Source organism: Hyaena hyaena, unplaced genomic scaffold (genome assembly GCF_003009895.1).
Source record: "Hyaena hyaena isolate Hyena2069 unplaced genomic scaffold, ASM300989v1 scaffold_1389, whole genome shotgun sequence".
NCBI lineage: Eukaryota > Metazoa > Chordata > Mammalia > Carnivora > Hyaenidae > Hyaena > Hyaena hyaena.
Window position 1 is genome coordinate 271165 of NW_024082023.1, and position 19937 is coordinate 291101.

Sequence of the window (19937 nt, forward strand, 5' to 3'; positions counted from 1 at the left end):
TTATATATAACTATATTTTCATAGGCAGTGATGTACAGTAAGTAGCAAAATGCATAAATCAATCAAATATATTTGTGTGGTGGGGCAGGTGTTTGTACATACAAACATATATTTTAAAAATCAGTAACTCTAGTTCGGAAGTATTTTCTGATGGGACATTCATTTCAAGGTAATATCCAGATAGTTCTTATTTACATTCTAATTATGTGTTAATCATTAAACCCAGAGGGTGTAGGAATTGCTGGGATAAGCATCTAAGTTCCTGTTGCCTTGTACTTACTTTTTGCTGAATGGAATGAAATCTACTCTGTGCTGCAGAAGCATGTTCATTTGTTCATTTGCTGTTGTCACTCACTATTAACTTTATGCTGTCTGCTTTAGATAAGAATGATTCAGGGTCATTTGGGGGCCTTGTAACAAGAACATAGCTCACTTCCCTGAATAAATGCAAAACCAACTCTGAAGGTGCTACTAACTACTACATATGAGCTCAACTTTTAAGTTTTGTGTTTTTCTCCTCCACTTGGACTCCATAAAGCTACAAATAAGGAGAGTTTATTGGGAACTATTTAAGATTTTTTTTTCTGTTGAAATGCTCTTTTTTTTATTTTTTGTTTAGAAATTAAGGGCTAATTTGTATAGTCATGAATTGATTATAGAAGACTTTAATCTAGGCAGATAGCAATTTAATGTTTTCTCATCTAATTCATTAAAAAGTTATTTCCAAACATTTTTTATTTTAAATATGAGATGGATGGAGGGATTTTAAATGGCTGATAGAATAGCTCACAGTAGATCTAATTTTGATAGAGATTCTAAGGAAGAAAGATGACTAAATATTCTCTTGTATTTCCTTGATATTTATAACCTATAGTTTGCTGTAATTCAGTTAGTATGACTTAATCAGAGACTGGTAACACCTAAAGCAATTTGATGCCTTCATTTAAAGACTACAGGAAAAAATAGTGAAATTATGATATTACTAAGGTCATTTTGCTGGTTTTTAGCTGAGCTTGGACCATGACACAGGTGTCCCTAATGAGAGTACCAATGAAATAAGAGATGTTTAACTAAAGGACTTGAACAGCCCTGATAATGTACCGGTAGTGATGGTCAATTAAAAAACAAAGTATAAAGCTTATTCTCTCCTTCGAGAAAAAACTTGGTAGAAAAAGATACAAAAATATATAAAGATAGGTTCAGCTGAATATTATTAAGTCTATCAGGGGAAACACTGAACATGCATTAATTAAATACAAATACATTGCTATACTTACCAATGTGTGGATATTGATATGGAGATATATATATTTAATTTTCAACCTTAGAATTATACACTATTATCGTGTTATTTTCATTTTATAAAGAACTTGAGTAAGGACTAGTTAACTTACATTTTTTATATCCAGCTAAAGAGAGAGAGATTTTTTGTTCACTAATAGTAGGCATTAAATGGAGAAACAGCTAATAGTGCTGCATTAGAATGTAAAGCTATATTCCTTTTACTTCAATATTCATGTACTTTTTAATATACTCTTTTACTTTGATTTGAAAAGTATGCACCCATATGACAGAAAGAGAAAGGATATTGATTGATGGTATCACTTAAGCCTTAGTTGATAGAGAATCGCTGGTTGGGCTATTTCAATTAAAATTATACTGTACTTCATAGAAGACCAAACACAAGTAGGCACTACCATATGCTGACAAGGAGTATAACTATCTAGTGAATAATTATAAAACTTTTATTTGTGGAAGGCCAAAACCAATAAACAACAGCAATATGATGACCGTTACCAAAATATTATTGCTAGATATGTCAGGACAATATGCAGAAAATAATAAACACAAATACTAAATGTATTTTTTATGAGATACAAAAGCCTGAATTCTATTGGCTATATTAAAGCAGAACTAAGCATTTTATAGGCCTTGATATGTTTTGCTATCGTCATTTACTTAATTAAAACTAAAAATATCTCTTCTATAAGATTTTATGTTACCATCCCCTTTCTTATAGAAGATAAACAAGATGGGGGCGCCTGGGTGGCTTAGTCGGTTAAGCGTCCGACTTTCGCTTAGGTCATGATCTCACGGTTCGTGGGTTTGAGCCCCGCGTCGGGCTCTGTGCTGACAGCCTGCTCAGAGCCTGGAGCCTGTTTCAGTCTATGACTCCCTCTCTCTCGGACCCTCCCCTGCTCACGCTGTCTCTCTCTCTCTCCTAGAAATAAATAAAACATTAAAAAAAAAAAAAAGATAAACAAGATGTAAAAGGTAAAGAGATTTATCAGCATGGTTCAGACACAAAAAGAAGAGTAGTGTGTAAAATATCGACTCTAACCAATCAGCCTACTGTACCAGATACCTGATTAGATATGTTTATGTAGTCAGGAAAGTTTAAGATCATTTACAAACTGTTCCAGACCATTCTATAATAGAATCAGAAACTTAACTGATACCTGAAATTATGCCATAATTTAGGGTAAAAAGCATTACTCCTCTGGTACCATCTTCTATTCTTCTGATTCTTATGTATTTTAAAAATAAATTGTAACTATAAAGAAATTACCAAAAAGTTACATATTTATCAGGCCAGTTTTTTCTTGTGTTTTTCAGTATGAGCATAGATATTTTTTCTTGGTTGTAATTAATGAATACTATTTTGCTTTTGTCATAAAATCATTTTCATATTTTAGTGGGTACAAGTATTTTATAGATTGTGCCATGCTTTAGTAAAAAACTATAGTTTTTTGAAGTTTATTTTGTGACTTATTTTTTCCTTATCTAATAACACAGCACTGCATATGTTTGAATATATATCCTTTTATGACATTTTAGAATGGGTACACTAGGTTAAAGGCTAGGTATATTTGTATGGAGTTTGATATGTACTGCTGAGTACATGACAAAATAATTATTCTAATTTATAATTCTATAGATATATATCATTGACAGCAAGCATAAAAATATTTCCAATATTGTTTAAAATGTAATATCTGTAAATACAGTTTGTGGCTTAACTTGTATTTATTTTCCTAGTTAGTGATATATATTTTATATATTTTTCCAGTCTGACTTTAATTTCTGATAGCTTATTACCCCTATCAGTATTATAAGTAATTTTAAAAATCATGTGGAAACAACACCTTGTTTTATTGCTTTCATTTTCTTTTTAAAATTTTCACTGAAGCAAAGTTTTGCATTTTCATCTAAGAATTTGTCAGTGCTTCTTTGTGCACTTTCTTATGTCACCTCAAAATTTATGAAAATGAGAGACATTGAAGACCAACAAATGATTATAAATGATGGAACCAAGAGTTACCTCTTGGTAATAGGGTTTCCAATTGATGTTGCCATTGTTGGCTGTAACAGACAAAATGCACATGTATGTAAATAATATGTCATTGTACATGCATTTAGTTCTATTCATAGCTCTCATATTAACATTTGTGATTTGTGATTTTGAAAAGGCTATTAAGATTATCTTAATTTTAGGTTCTATATCTGTATGTTCATATCAGTGGTTAAACTATATACACTGAGACATCAATTAAATATACTATCAGCATATTAAGTAAATTCAATAAAGTAAAAAATAAATTAGTAATACTGTTCTATGTAAAATATTTTTGGTTTAGTAAAATATATTCTTTTCTATATATGATAGTAAAAATAAAATATAAATGCATATATAAAACAAAAGTCCCTGAGCTGAGTTTCACATTCTGCTTTTTTATCAGGTTCACTACATAATCTTCCTCAGCTCTGCCCAGTTTCACTTAAATTTGTGATTAATTTCAGTTATTTTCAATTATTCTATATTTTGATTTATAATTTTGATTTTATTATTTACAACTCCATTTATTTTCTGGAATCCCCATCTTGTGATATATGTATTTCTTTAAGATAGTAACCACAGTTACCTTTAAGTCTGAGTCTTGTAACTCTAATATTGAATCATCTATGAGTCTGTTTGTATTATTTGTTTTTTCCCATTATTTATTAAAACAAGCTAAACATTCACCTTTTCACATACTGTTATATTTTTTCTCAATGTATTCTTCTCCCTTTGTCCTTCGTATTCACCTCATTCACTCCTACTCAGTCCTTTAGTCTCACAAAATTTTTCCATTTCACAAATATATGAGAGCCTTTTACTTGAAAGCCTATTGAAATATTATTTTAAAAGATTCCTTTCCTTGTTCTCCAAAACAAATTATCTCCCATTCTGTTTCATAGCAGCTTCTTTTTTTATTTATTAAAATTTACCATAGGGGAGCCTGAGTGACAGCTTAGAGCCTGGAGCCTGCATAGGATTCTCTCAATCTCTCTCTCTCTCTCTCTCAAAAATAAATAAACATTAATTTTTTTTAATTATTATAATTGAGAGGACCTGGCTGGCTTAACAGTTAAGAAGGCCACTCTTGATTTACATTCAGGTTATGATCTTGTGGTTTGTGAGATTGAGCCACATGTGTGGTTTGTGAGATTGAGCCCCATGTGGTGCTCTGCACTGACAGCGTGAGCCTGCTGACACCTCTCTTCTTTCTCTCTGCACCTCCTCTGCTTATGCAGGCTCATGCACACATACTCTCTCTCTCTCAAACATTTCAAAAAATTTTTTTTAACTTTATCATAAACTGTCTTTATTTTCATTCTTAATTTTTTTTAATGTTTCATTTATTTCTGAGAGAGACAGACAGACAGACAGCATGAGCAAGGGAGGATCAGAGAAAAAGGGAGACGCAGAATCTGAAACAGGCTCCAGGCTCTGAACTAGCTGTCCGCACAGAGCCCTACACGGGGCTTGAACCCACGAACCGTGAGATCATGACCTGAGCCGAAGTCGGACGCTTAACTGACTGAGCCACTCAGGCGCCCCTTTATTTTAATTTTTTATTGGTTTAATGCCCAATTTCTATTGACCCCAAACCCAATTTTGTTATGTTTTTACATTATCATTTTCTACTCATTAATATCCTGTTATTTTTTTTTTTATTTTATAAAATGAGACACATAGTTCTTTTGTATGTGTCTGTATTTCAATACAACTTTTTCTGTAACTGCATAATATGAAATTACCTTAATACACACCTTGGGATTAAATGTTTTGAGTATGGACATCGAGATTCCTCAATTCAGCTGAATATGTATTATAATATATAATTATAATAAAATGTTATTTTATTTGGATTTTAACAAGTTAAGTGACTAATTATCACTACTGTCAGAATTGAGGCACTGTTAAATCATGATAAGTAAATTGGAAAGGGAGAAAAAGTCATTAATTTTGAAAAAGCGGATTCAAATTTCTTCTTCATGTTGAAATTCAGTTAGGTACATAATTAAAAAGTGTCTTGATGAGTAAATTATTTTTAAGTACCTGCATGTATGAAGTGCTTTTCAGTGTGTGTGCACATATGCAGACGTGTGTGTATGAGAAGCAGGCACAATATAGATTTGCTTCTTTACCATCTGATAGTGAAGTTAGGAGGTTTGGAAATATTTGGTAAATCAGCATATGAAGAACTTTACATATTGAGAATAAAGAAAACATGGGTACCATGACATCCTGATGGCAGAGTAGAACAAGAGCAAAAGGTTGCTGTAATGTTGTTATGTTTCATTGTTTTGTTTTGTTTCTGGGTTTGTATTTTTCAAAATTTGTTTGTTTTGTTTGTATATTTATTTGCATGGTATATATTTTAAACTCCCAATATCCATCATTACCCCTTGTCCTATTTATACTGCAAGATAAACAATCCCCTGTAGTCTAGTAGTTTTAACAGGGTTTTAGAGTCCTAGGTTCTAGTTAGAAGCAAAACAAAGGGACTCTTTTTCTTTGACTACCTTGACCTGGAAGTGATACACATCAGTTCTGCTCATGGTCTTTGGTGAAGATTAGTTACATGGTCCCCAACCAGATTCAAGGCAGCCCCTTTTTGCTGATGGCATTATACTTTGGAAGAGATGCACACATCATTTTATTCATCCTTTTAGTACATGTCTCAGTTTGTGTGTGTGTGTGTGTGTGTGTGTGTGTGAAGTCAGCTGTACATCCAACATGGGGCTTGAACTCTACCTACAGAGTCAGCCATCTGCTCCCAGTACATGTTGTTTTAGAAGCTATTCCCAGGGGCACCTGGGTGCCTCATTCAACTGACTGAGGTCATGATCTCAACAATTTGTGAGTTTGAGCCCCACATCGGGCTCTTAGCTATTAGGGCAGAACTCACTTCAGATCTTCAGTCCCCCTTTGTCTCTTTGTCCCTCCTCTGCTCATTTTTTTTTCTCTCTCAAAAATAAATATACATAAAATATATGTTTAAAAAAAGGAGGAAGAAGGAGAGGGAGGGAGAGCTATTCTCAGCACACCCAGTGGTAGAATGCATGACTTTACATAAACCACCCAGGGAGTCTCATCATCTAGTCACAGAAAATTATTCAGGAATGGAGGGGACAAAATCCACTAGCATACTACAGTCACTTGATGCAATGAGACATTTATTAGTTCTTGACTCTTACTCTACATGCAGCTGGAGCTACTAAAGCTATTTTGAAACCAGAATTACAATGGAAACAACACATTGGAAATTCAGCCTGAGAAGGACCAAAGAACCTGGTTACCAGTGATACTTTGAATTTCTGAGTCAAGCTGTATCTGACCATAGAATTTTGATTTATACACAAACTAAAATGATTTTCCATTTTATTTTCATTTAGTTTGAGTTGAGATTTCTTTCACTTTTAAATTTCTTAACTGATACAGGCTTTTAAACTTTGAGGAGAACAAATAATATTTTAGAAAAGAAATAAGTGGGGTGCCTGGGTGGCTCAATCAGTTGAGCCTCTGACTTCGGCTCAGGTCATGATCTCATACTCTGTGAATTGGAGCCTCGCATTGAGCTCTGTGCTAACAGCTTGGAGCCTGGCACCTGCTTCAGATTCTGTGTCTCCCTCTCTCTCTCTGCCCCTTCCCTGCTCATGCTCTGTCTCTCTGTCTCTCAAAAATAAATAAACATTAAAAAGAAAAAAGAAAAGAAAGAAGTATTGAAGATATTGGAAGTGACATCGATTATGTAATAATAACTGATTGAACTTTTGATTTAGATATTGAAACCAGGTCATCCACTAGCATTTATGTGTTTAAGTTAGTTTACTTTTGGAGCAGTAGAGATGTAGACTTGAAGACATGGTAGGTTACTGATGTTATACCCAGATCGCAGAATCCTCACCGACCAGAGACCACCAGGGAGACAGAGTCACGCATGCAAAGGCAAAGGGCTTTATTACGGGCTCGAGCTCGGGCTCACAGACTTCACCAGCCCGTGGGTCTGTGCTCAGAGCCCCGAACAAGGGCAGAGTACGGTTTTTACGGGGTTTGTGACGGGGGAGTTACAGAAGTTGTGACATGGGAACAGTGATCCAATCATAATTATACAACATCATTGACAGCGGATTTGACCATACACATTGTCTAGAGTATTCGTTACTTTTGGCGGGATCCAATTACAATGTTTAGAGTACCTTTAAATTTAACCAATCACAGAGCGAGCCTAGGGTCTTATTCGGTGACTAAGGGGTTAACTTTAACATTAGGTAACAGGGTCCTATCTATAGTTTCTATCTCCAGGCCTCTCCCTTAACAATGTGGAGGGTGGTCGCTGGCCTTTCTTGATTGGGTGTTGCAAGGGTGATTACTCCTGCCTTGGGCAATGTGTAACTACCTGATAGTTTCGGGAAGCCAAAACTCAGGCCTTCTAGTTTAGAGGGGAAACTTAAAGCCTGTCATGGAGTCAGTTTGGTTTAGACATTTAGACTTGTGGCCTTAACACTGGTAAATGTTTAACAACTGGCTCTCCAAGTATGATTCCAGTATGAATATGTCTGATATTTTGCTTCCATTAATGGGTAAGACAAAAATGAGACAGCATAGACATATGTGAGAATTTGGTTGTTTGTCAGTGACATAGTAATTTTTTTTTTTTGCCCAATCAGATCACAGTTTTCAAATATTACATATTTGAAATTATATATATATTATAATTTATATTTATATAATAGCTATTTATAATTACACAAACCCTATTTATAATTAAATGGCTACAAACACAGTATGCTTTTAAGTTTCATCTGTGTTACTAATATTTTCTATATCACTTAAGTATAGATAATGAAATAATAATTCATGTTTTAAATTTTAGCTTTTGCTGATTTCCTTGGTGTGAATACTCCTACCATGGTCAGTTTCAAATTACCAAGGTGAGCTCACTGAATGCTCTCTGTGTATAACAAAATGCTTTTGAGATAACAAAAATTCCTATTGTATCCTTAGTTCATAAAGTCTCAAATCGGTAAATGGAAATATTAAATCTGCCATTTTAGTACCTAATATTTTATATAAAACTCACATGTAAACACTGTCCCCCTGTTCCAGTGTAGGACCAGTTGCGTGTAGGCTGTCTGCTACCTAGGAATTAAATAAAGTATGGTCAGTTTCTCTCATTCTCTCTTACCTCCTGTCATCCTTACTTATTACTGTTTCAGACCGCCCCAGGAATCCTCTTGGTTGACCTAACAATTGTCAAAAGGGTTTTTGATCTCTAGTCCTAGCACATGTCAAAAGATATTTCTCTTTTTCATGTACACATTGATAGGTCCTTAATAGCCCCATTAGGAATAAGGGACCAAATTTCCCTTGACAAAGATGACACATTTTTTCTTCATCTATCTAGTACCTGTCCAAACTTGATTGGTTTCTGTTTTGTTTTGCTTGTTTGTGTTTTTATTTGTCTGGGCAGAATTTGTTTGCAGACTCTTTCTGTTGGGGGTATCACCAGTATTTAAAATGGCTTCAGGCTAACACTTTCCCTTTCTGTCCTGTCTTCCTTCTCTCTTTCATGGAAAACACTTGTGCATATTTTTATCCAAACAAATTCTAAAAGTAAAAGCCAATCCCAACACTGCTTTAATTCTCTAGTTTAAAGAAGAGCAGTTGGATACAAATCATATCTCTGGCAGATGGAATACGTTAAGGTAACCTGCTCAAATACATGGCTCAAGCTTTTTATTAATATTTGTGGAGATGACATGTTTTTTTTTTTCCTTTGCCTTAATTCCAGTTTCCCAAACAGCCTCTCTCTTCCTCCCTTTCTGAATGAGTTGCTCCCTTAAGTTTGCATTTCAAAGAGATGGTTTAGATAAGAACTTAGCTAGAAGACTGGGTGGACTATTTACATCTCAAAGGCATAGAGAAAGAATGCCAGCTCCTCCAAGGTGCTTTTGTTTCCTAAGGCCAGAATTTTTCAATATAAGCCTTCATTTTGAGATGAATAGTTGAGGGTTGGGGATTAGTTAAAATGGTAGGTGAACTAGGAATTGTTTCTAGAGCTGTTTCTGGTTTCGTGATCATTTGTAATATAAGAACAGTTTCTTTTAATTGTTCAAAGAATTGGCTTCCAGCCTGAATGATGTCAAGAGGTTGAACTGCCCATCAAATTGAATTATCCTCAGTTTGCTCCTTTATATCAGGGAGAAGATCTTCAACTAAAATGGAAATAAAAGATTCCTGTGTTCTAGATTTAGAACTTTGTCTTTCACATGTTTCTCTTTCCCTCTGAGTACATTTAGCTTAGAGAAGGAGGCCTAAAAAAAGTTATTATCAGGCTCTGAATATCAGCTTTCAATTTGAACAACTTCTGACCACTGAGATGCTTAAAATATCATTTGAAATATCTTGTCAGGAAAAAAAAAATAACACATCAGTTTCAGCCAGGACAAAGAGCAAGTATTCCTGGAAGTCTCGAACCACTGACCTATAAACCCAAGAGGGATCCCCAAAGAGGGTGAAGATATCCTCCCAAGATCCAGAGCCACCCCTAATGATAACCAGAAGAAAGAGACATTTCTTTTTGACTCTTTAAGGGAATAATGTAGCAGTTTACCAGAAAATCTCTCATGGCTCTGTTAACCCTGTGGAGGGTTCTTATGGGGGCCCTCCTTCAAGAATATATACCGTGTGTCTGTAAGGCTACTAACTTGGTAGACTTTTGTTTATGGTCCTGTTGTCTCTTAAGGCTGGAAAGAGAATTCAGAGGATTAGTAGACTCAGTACTCAGGTAAAGAACAGTGGGGAGCAGTAGGAGTTACCTCTATTTTATGGTCTTGTTTTATATATACATATATATTAATTTGGCATTAGGCTTTTGTAGCAAATATGTCAATAAAGCTATTTTGGAATTTTGATACTGTTTGGAGGTGTATACATACCAATTAAAATTGATACCCCATTCTATTTGTTTGGGGAACTCTTGCTTTTTTTTTCTTTTAATTTTTTAATGTTTGTTTACTTTTGAGAGAGAGAGAGAGAGAGAGAGAGAGAGAGAGAGAAACAGAGTGTGAGTGGGGGGACGTGCAGAGAGAGAAGGAGACTCAGAATCTGAAATAGGCTCCAGGCTCTGAGCTGTCAGCACCATGCCCAACATGGGACTCAAACTCATGGACCACATGATGAGAGCCAAAGTCAGACACCTAATTGACTGAGCCACGAAGGCGCCTCTGGGAACTCTTGCCTTTAAGTGTACTTCTTAAATGAACAATTTTGTCTAATTGGAATGTTCCCTGTTGGGGTTTGGAGCCAATGCCCAAGAAAGAATTTGTGAGATGTCTTTGGTGCAAAAAGGTGGGTTTTTTTAAAGCACAGGGAAGGAACAGTGGGCAGAAAGAGCTGCCCCAAGATTGTGAGGAGTGATTGATTATGTACTTGGGAGTTGGGGGAGGTAAAGGCAACCGAAAGTTTACAAAGGATTTTCTATATGCTAAAGAAGACTCATAGGATCCTGGAAGCCTAACTATTGTCAAGCTAAGGTTGTTTATCCCTCTTGCAAAGCATTTAATATTAAGACAGTTGGGAGTTCCTGGAAGAATGCTATACTCTGCCTGCCTCAAGTACTTGTCAATGGACTGCAGGTTATAAGGAAATTTAATTTTATCATTTCCTTCTGTCTTTGTTTCCCACATCATTCCCCATATGGCCATTCTAAATTGTCTTTAGTAAGATTTTTCCATTTTTGTAGATATGTACAGCTTCTGAGACCCACATTATTTAGACATAAAATCAGCAGGTATGCCAGAGGTGGTACTCTCAAATCTTTGGAATGTAAGGATCCTGTTTCTTTTAGGTATGCCTTGGGCCTCTCAGAGCAAAATTAATAATACTAACAGGAATGTATCACTGGCTTGAGGATTATGTAGCATTTTACAGTGTACCTCATTACATGGAAATTTTCTTGAGGTTGGCATGTGACCTAGTGGCATTCTAACCCATTCCACGGCCACCTAATCCTAACATGAAAGTCTTACAGTTAGGTGGCAAGTGTTCTAACAGCTTTTAAGTGCTCCATCCATGCGGCCCACCAATTTTGTAGCTTTGACTTCCAGGATTCCCATTAGCAATGGCCTTTACCTTATGTGCCTAGTAACAGAAACCAACAGTAACCTGGACAAAAAATGGCATTTTATGCCCCCTACCAGCAATTTCCAATGTGGAACTTAGGAATGAGGAAAGGACCCAACAGATGGGGACTGTAAACTGAGATTTCAGTCAAATGAAAAACTGCATACTTAACCATCAGGAATTCCCAAAATGGTATCTGGGGACTGAACCAAAGTCTAGGGGCGGAGGTTTTCGTGAAACTGTTACTTTAAGCTGACCTGCCCTGGAACAGAAAGGCAGTTATGACCATTATGATTATGGTTGTTTATTTGAGAGAGAGAGAAGAGGGTCCTGTGCAGGCTCCACGTGTGGAGCCTGGCGTAAGGCTCGATCCCATGACCTGAGCCAAAATCAAGTCAGACGCTCAACTGCCTGAGCCACCTAGATGTCCCTAGAAAGCAAATTAGATCAAGAGCTCCATGCAAAGAGAGCAGAACTCAGAAGTGAGAGGGACTTACCTGTGGCCCTAGGAAATGGCAAGAAGGACAAAGAATTCAAAGGACTCATGAGTAATAGTGCCTGTGTTTCTTGTTATCCTCTCTGATACACACTTTTTCTTTAGATCCCATCACTGCCACGAAAACAGTTAAACCAAAATTCAACTCCATCAGTTCTAAAGATCTTATTGCCTGAATTCAGTGATTCATGAATTGGGGAGCATTCCATCTAGCAGATAGAAAGGGGCTCTGAGAAGCCATAAAAATGAGAGACTCTTATAGACCAAAGGGAATAGGATCAGAAATAATTATATTAAAAAAGGCAGGTTGGTTGCAGCAAGGTCACTTTCTTTCAGGAATATAGAGGTCTATCAGGCAGATGACCTTACTGGTGTTGATTAGGTGATTCCTTATTTACTGGTTTGAGATTCTGTTTCTGGGAGTGGCCAAAACTGTAATTAAGTTAAATTCTGGTTCGGTGATATGAGGCTTAACATAAGTAACCCAACTTGAAATCTTTTGTCTTATTTTTAACATACTACAATTAAGCTGAAGTCTAGATATACCATCCTTGTTCCCTTGGGTGAAGGATGTGTGTGTGTGTAGTGTGTGTATCCATGAAGGTAATACCAGGAATCCTCTTTCCAAAGAAGTCCCCCTCACAACATCTTTTGTCCCTCTTAACTCTCTTGACCCTTCTGTCCTCTCACAGTGTGTTCAAGAATCACAGTGTATAACTGATTTTTTACAAAATCCTTTGTAAAATCTCCATGTGATTTAGTATCTGCTTTGGAATTTGGCGTCTATTAGATCTTAGTACTTCAAAGAAAACTTACGTTTTAGTTGGTTATTACACCATAAATGTGGGTAACACCATTAGATTTTTCCAATACAATACCAAATACTGTTCTCATATCTTATATTCAAACAAAGGAAAATGTACACATGCATGCACAACTATATATATATGTGCATATATATGTTACATGTACCACATAGTCATCGTATTTAAAAAAAACAGAAAATACAAATAGACAAAAAAAAAAAAAAAAACCCGTAAAAGATGAAATGAAATCCATACAAAATTCATCTCCCAGGAAAATCTACTCTGTACATCTTATTTTGCCTCTGTGTACAAATAAAAATATGTACAAAAATAGACTCTCTAATCATCCTTTAGTACCCATGTTCTCTGCCTCTATTCACCTTGCTTCACTCCCTGTCAGCAAATGCAAGTAATTTTATTTTAATTTTAATGGCAGCATGTGTTCTAATCATGAATATATTAAATTTTTCCTAATGTGACCCTCTGTCATTGAATGTTTGGGTGGGGTGTTTCTTTCTATTAAACTATGCTACTATGAACAAATTACATGTGTATCATTTATGTTTATTTCCTTAGAAAGGTATACCTCTTTCATTAACCAAATAAAATTGCCTCTTTGGGTGTTCATTTGCATTTCAATAGGTATTAAGCCTTAAGCGAAAAGTATACATTTCTAAAACAGAAATTCAAGTGTCAGTTAATGAGAAAGGGATATATTTGGTGGGACATACTTTCTCTTTCTGTTCCTTGAAAAATCTTAGTAATTAGATAATTGCCTGTTACTGCCTACACATAAATCTGAGTCAAATTATTTATGTTATTTATATGAGAAGCCCTCCTTATTAATATTTTGGCAGTTAGGTTAGTAATCTAATCTAGCAGTCTCTCTCCATGTTACATTGGTTCATTCTTTTGGATTGTTCCAAAAATTATCTTCAGAGGATTATGAAATAAACAAGTAAATAAGAGAAACAAAATGGAACGTGATGCATCATTATTTTTTTTCAAAGTACAATGCAAGTCGATGGAAAGCATAGGCTTTTGAAAATACATATTGCAAGTGTTTGATCATTTCATCCTTCCTAATTGTGAATATTTTTTACAAATTTTAGAGAAATACAACAGTGATATAGAACTCACATGCTTTTGGCTTTTCTGGAGTTGTACATTATAAGTATCTTGCATAAGAAAAAATTTGCATTATTAATGTAGACAACTTTAAAATGTAGTGACTGCACAAAGGATGTCAATTATACTCTGGAATAATACTCTTATCTAAATAACATTTAGTATCTCTTAGTTATCTGAACATTTGGTAATAAAGTATTAAAAATAGCTGCTTTCAGACTAAGAATGTACACTTTAAGAAAGTAATGATCCAGAGTCTTTAATAAGATGTGCAAAATTGCAGAATGTATTTAATGATCAAAAGGGAATTTAAAAATTCGACCTAAAATTTTTACATAACTATCTTTAAAAGTGATCTCATTATATTTTCCTTTAAGATTGCTTCTCTATGTGGTTTGCTTAAAAAATATAAATAAATAAAACAAACTGACAGCAACAAAAATGAAACTCAAATGATTTCTGCTGAAAAAAAGAGAATAAATCTGTGTTATGTGCAGAGGGAAAAAAAGCCCCAGGCAAAAACTTTTAAAAACTGCTAATTGGGTAATATTTAGCCAGCATTTTACTTAATATTTGATATCACTGAATGGAACTCCTTGGCATAACCCTTTCATAATATATATATTATTGGAGAGAAAAAAAAAAAAAGTGATCCTGTGCCTTTAATTTCCCATTCTGAGAAGGGAAGGCTGCACACCACTGACAGGCTCACTTGTTCCCGTCTTTAATGTGCAATCTGTTTTCTCCAGCGGAGGGCACTCAGTGTATCACAAACTCAAGCATTAGCACCAACAAGCTCTGAGCATCATCAGTCTCTGGAAAGCCTTCTGAATTAGACAAGGGCTGCCTCTCAGCACAGCTACAAAACACTTTAAACCTGACCAGCTAAATGGATAAACCTAGCCTGCATAGCTTTTAAACTGGGGTCTCATACAGCACAGGAGGCCTACTTGCTTCAAGAACTGAAAATCCAGAGGATGAATTGCTTTATCTGGGAATGGCAAAAGCCAGCACAATAAGGAATGCCAGGTATTCTGAAGATTTTTTTTTTTTTTTTTACCTCTCTTTTTACAGAGAAGTTGGTTACCTTCGAAATGGGCTGTAGCTTTTTTGCACAGATTGCCAATTACTGCTGATGGGTCTCTGGTGAATTACACAATGGTCCTCAGAGCTTAGAGGCCCTCCCCCCCCCACGGGCTTCCTTTTCCCTGCCCCCCCTCAATCCCACCCACCCCATGCTGATTTTTTTTTTCATATATGTATATATATTTTTTTGCCTGTCCTCTCCGGGGAAGTTTGTATGGGGCTACTAGCTCACATGCGGGATCAGAATGGTGTGAATGACAGCCGCACTGTGTCATGAAGGTGGTGGTGGATTCAGCACGAGAGACCAAATAAGAAGAAAGCCGAGAGAGGGGGAAACGTTTTTGGATGACAAAGGATGGGTAAGTGAACTTTTGTTGTTTCCTTCTTAGCAAAGCTGATCCTCTTGGCTTCCTATTCTCAGTCGTGGCATTAGCTGATAAAAGACGGGGAAACAGGCAAAAAGCAGCAGCCTCTGAGTTTGCCAGTTGACTCCGTGTAGTTGCTATTATATTTTTAGATCGTTTTCCTTTTAGTAGTTTTTTTTTCTTTTTAAATCCGTAAATGCATAACACGGACTTAAACAGACTCTAAAGAAATATCTTTAAGACTGTCTCTTACTGTCTCTTATGGATGCATTTCTACAGCTTGGGAATAGAGCCTGAGATAAATATTGTATTTGCTTCTATTTCTTGATAATATTAACCACGCTTGTATTTCTGGTCCCTGTCAGGAAGATTGTGAACACTTTACTGTGTGTGTGTAGGGGTGGGGTCGTTACTTTATCAGAGGTCGCTCAAGGGTTTGTTTTATCTCTGAAGCTGTATCCTAAACACAGCTTCCAAATTTCCAGCAGTCATTTGCCAGTCTTATTTTTTCAAGTGTGACTGGCTTCCCCCCCCCTCCCCCCGGCCCCAACCTTCTCCTGTCTGGAAGAGCTGGAATGTATTTCAATGAGATTGTAACTGGCAAGAGGGCAGAGAGCAAGATCAAGATCGGGTTTCAAATTAAAAAACAACAACAACAACAACAAGAACAACAAAAAACTGGCTGAGTAAAAGGAGGAGAGCTTTTTGATTTGAGGTTTGGCTGATTGCCTCTTGCTTAAAATATGAATATATAAGATATATAAAGAAACTGCAGCACACAGGTTTTTTTTTTCTCCCTTACTGCTAAGAAATAATAAATCTACTGTTGATAGAGGAAAGAAGTCCCTTAACATGCTATGACTTGGAGATGCAGCACAAGTGCCAATACACTGCAACTTTGCAGGTTTTTGGAAGTTAATAGAGGTAGGGGAGGGAAAAAAAAAGTCTGAGAAATTTGAGCAGTTCAGGATGGAAATGGGGTAAGATTCTATTGCTTCTCCTCTTGCTTATTCCTCAAATTTGCAAAAGCAACTGTTAAAAAATATCAGCAAAACTAATATTATGCAAAATTATTTTCCATTTTATGCAAATATTTAGTAAGAATTTGACAATCTTAACTTTGGAGTGTTCTGTGTTATCAGTAGTTAGGGCTCTGAGCTGATGTATCACTGGGCAGGAGAGCCACGGTAGGCAGATCTTCCTGGAATGCTGAGAGCATATATGCTTATTAACACTTTGAGAGTACCTCACACTGTTAGTAGTCTTCATACCATGCTTTGTTGCTTGCCCATACTAGTTCCAATGCCATTTGTTCAGAGCTCATGTATTGTTCTTCTGTTATGCAATAAGGATACAATTTCAGGCAGGACAAACTTGGGTTATCTTGACAGCTTACTGAAGCTCTTTTGTCAAATCAAAGCCTGTTTGCTCAACTAGGAAAGATGTCCAAGTACGGGATTTTCTAAGTCACAGTTTTGCCATTACCAGAAGACTCGGTACTCTTCCTTTTGGTGCTGATGTTCAACAGAATGACTACCCAAATATTACTGTTATTAAAATGTTGGCATTAAGTGGTAAGACAGGCTGTGTGCTTTTCACTGTTGATGAATATATGAACTCCTGAAACTCGGGAAGGCTTTTCTTAGTTTCACGGCACTGTGGTGATTTGAAAATCAAGGAAGAAACAAGGAAACCTGAATAGCAAACATGCAACACTGAAGAAAATAAGACTTCAGATGTTGAATACATTGTTCTTAAATCAACTGTCCCATTACTGCACTAGATGGAATGTCCCTGATATCGGTAAGCTGGCGGTGATGTATATTAATAGCTTTACAATGTGCGTTTGTCTTCTTTTTAATATTGTAGGTTTCCGTTTAATTACGCAGCTGAGAGGCATGCGTGTGGTGCTAGTGCTACTTCCTACACTGCTGCTTGTTATGCTCACGGGGGCTCAGAGGGCTTGCCCAAAGAACTGCAGATGTGATGGCAAAATTGTATACTGTGAGTCTCATGCTTTCGCAGATATCCCTGAGAACATTTCTGGAGGGTCACAAGGCTTATCATTAAGGTTCAACAGCATTCAGAAACTCAAATCCAATCAGTTTGCGGGCCTTAACCAGCTTATATGGCTTTATCTTGACCATAATTACATTAGCTCAGTGGATGAAGATGCATTTCAAGGGATCCGTAGACTGAAAGAATTAATTCTAAGCTCCAACAAAATTACCTATCTGTACAATAAAACATTTCACCCAGTTCCCAACCTCCGCAATCTGGATCTCTCCTACAATAAACTTCAGACATTGCAATCGGAGCAATTTAAAGGTCTTCGGAAACTCATCATTTTGCACTTGAGATCTAACTCATTAAAGACTGTGCCGATAAGAGTTTTTCAAGACTGTCGAAATCTTGACTTTCTGGATTTGGGTTATAATCGTCTTCGAAGCTTGTCCCGAAATGCTTTTGCTGGCCTCTTAAAGTTGAAGGAGCTCCACTTGGAGCATAATCAGTTTTCCAAGATCAATTTTGCTCATTTTCCACGTCTCTTCAATCTCCGCTCAATTTACTTACAGTGGAACAGGATTCGTTCCATTAGCCAAGGCTTAACATGGACTTGGAGCTCCTTACACAACTTGGATTTATCAGGGAATGACATCCAAGGAATTGAGCCGGGCACATTTAAATGTCTACCCAACTTGCAAAAATTGAATTTGGATTCCAACAAGCTTACCAACATCTCACAGGAAACTGTTAATGCATGGATATCATTAATATCCATCACTTTGTCTGGAAATATGTGGGAATGCAGTCGGAGCATTTGTCCTCTCTTTTATTGGCTTAAGAATTTCAAAGGAAATAAGGAAAGCACTATGATATGTGCAGGACCTAAGCATATCCAGGGTGAGAAGGTTAGTGATGCAGTAGAAACATATAATATCTGCTCTGAAGTTCAGGTGGTCAACACGGAAAAATCACACCTGGTACCCCAAACACCCCAGAAGCCTCTGATTATCCCTAAACCTACATTTTCCAAATCTGACCCCACCCAGCCCACCCTTGAAACACCAAGCCCATCCCCAGGGTTTCAGATTCCTGGCACAGAGCAAGAGTATGAGCGTGTTTCCTTTCACAAAATTATTGCAGGGAGTGTGGCTCTGTTTCTCTCGGTGGCCATGATCCTCTTGGTAATCTATGTGTCTTGGAAACGCTACCCAGCCAGCATGAAACAACTTCAGCAACACTCTCTTATGAAGAGGCGGCGGAAAAAGACCAGAGAGTCTGAAAGACAAATGAATTCCCCTTTACAGGAGTATTATGTGGACTACAAGCCTACAAACTCTGAGACCATGGATATATCCGTTAATGGATCTGGGCCCTGCACATATACCATCTCTGGCTCCAGGGAATGCGAGGTATGAACCATGATCCTCCTAAAAGCATTTCTACTGCGGGGAAGGAGAGGTAAATGTTTGAAGCTCTAGAGGTGTCTCTAATCACTAGAAAGATTAATGACCCTTTTGCTTTTGGGTTTTTGCTCAGTGTGAAAGGTTACTTAATTAAATTACAACCACCAGGAAATTGACTGTTTTGCTTATTTTTTTTTAATGGTTGAAACTTGAAGGAAGTTCATTCAAGGATGAGATTAAGTTGGAATAAAGCACTATGTTAAAACATCTGTTTTTTTTTTTTTTTTAAACAGTTTGTATACAGAGGTTGGACTTGCAAACACACATACACACAAAACTTTTTCATTCTAAAATTAATGTCTGGTTCTTGTTGTTTGACTTCTGTAATGGAGTAAAGAAAGAGGGACCAGCTGAATTTAAAAACAAAGTGATTTTACCAAAATTCCAGGAGGTAATGAAGATTTAAACCAAAGAGCAATTTACCCAAGGGTTGATTTTGTTGTAAATTTTTAGTTATAATTAAAGCATGCAACAGGGATCTCACAGGGATAACTTTCCGTGTTACTTGCCACTTAGTTATTATACCAGCATAGAGAATGTCAGAGGCCTACTGTGTAATTGTATTAGGCTTTTAAAGATGTCTTTCTTCCTTATTTCCTTCCTTCCTTCCTTCCTTCCTTGGTTCCTTCCTTCCATTTTTTTTTTTTTTTTTAAATTACTGGACATAGATCCCTTTTCATAGGTTTTCTTAAATGCTGGCTATTTGTATGTAATCAGAATTAAACTTAAATTCCATGTTTTGGCTATGTCCCTGGTAACTAAAATCAGGTCCTGATATTGTGGATGATTTAGCAATAATATAATGACAGGCATAACAGGGACTGTTTGTCAATGTTGCTGTCATCCCCAAGAGAAATTATGTATATTCTTGTGAAACTTATCCAAAACTAAATGATACAAATATTTATAAATAAAAAGAGATTTGAGTTCTGGGTATTTTCCCTTATTGTAACATTAGCTTCAAATGAAGGCATTCCATGTTACCTTATTTTCATTTCATGAGATTTAAGTTAGGATCCAGTTTCTGATTATTTAATTTTAAAGATCACTTACAGTAACTTGCTTATGCAGAGAAAATAGTCACAGATTTCCAACTTGTTGATAAGTAGTACTGGATGCAGATTGTTCTTT

At 36.2% G+C, this 19937-nt stretch overlaps 1 protein-coding gene across 2 annotated transcripts; it reads left to right on the top strand.

Moving 5' to 3' along the window:
• The first annotated feature begins 8204 nt into the window (after window positions 1–8204).
• Window positions 8205–18959, top strand: LRRTM4 (leucine rich repeat transmembrane neuronal 4). 2 transcript variants are annotated; one of them, XM_039223620.1, is made up of 3 exons: window positions 8205–8262; window positions 15181–15330; window positions 17206–18959. In XM_039223620.1, the coding sequence occupies exons 2-3, from the start codon at window positions 15327–15329 to the stop codon at window positions 18756–18758; spliced, it is 1557 nt and encodes a 518-aa protein (XP_039079551.1). In that variant the 5' UTR covers window positions 8205–8262; window positions 15181–15326; the 3' UTR covers window positions 18759–18959. The 2 variants fall into 2 exon arrangements, with proteins under 2 accessions (XP_039079551.1, XP_039079552.1); XM_039223621.1 differs by lacking the exon at window positions 8205–8262 and adding an exon at window positions 14721–14914 and having other exon boundaries at window positions 15251–15330.
• Window positions 18960–19937: the final 978 nt, after the last annotated feature.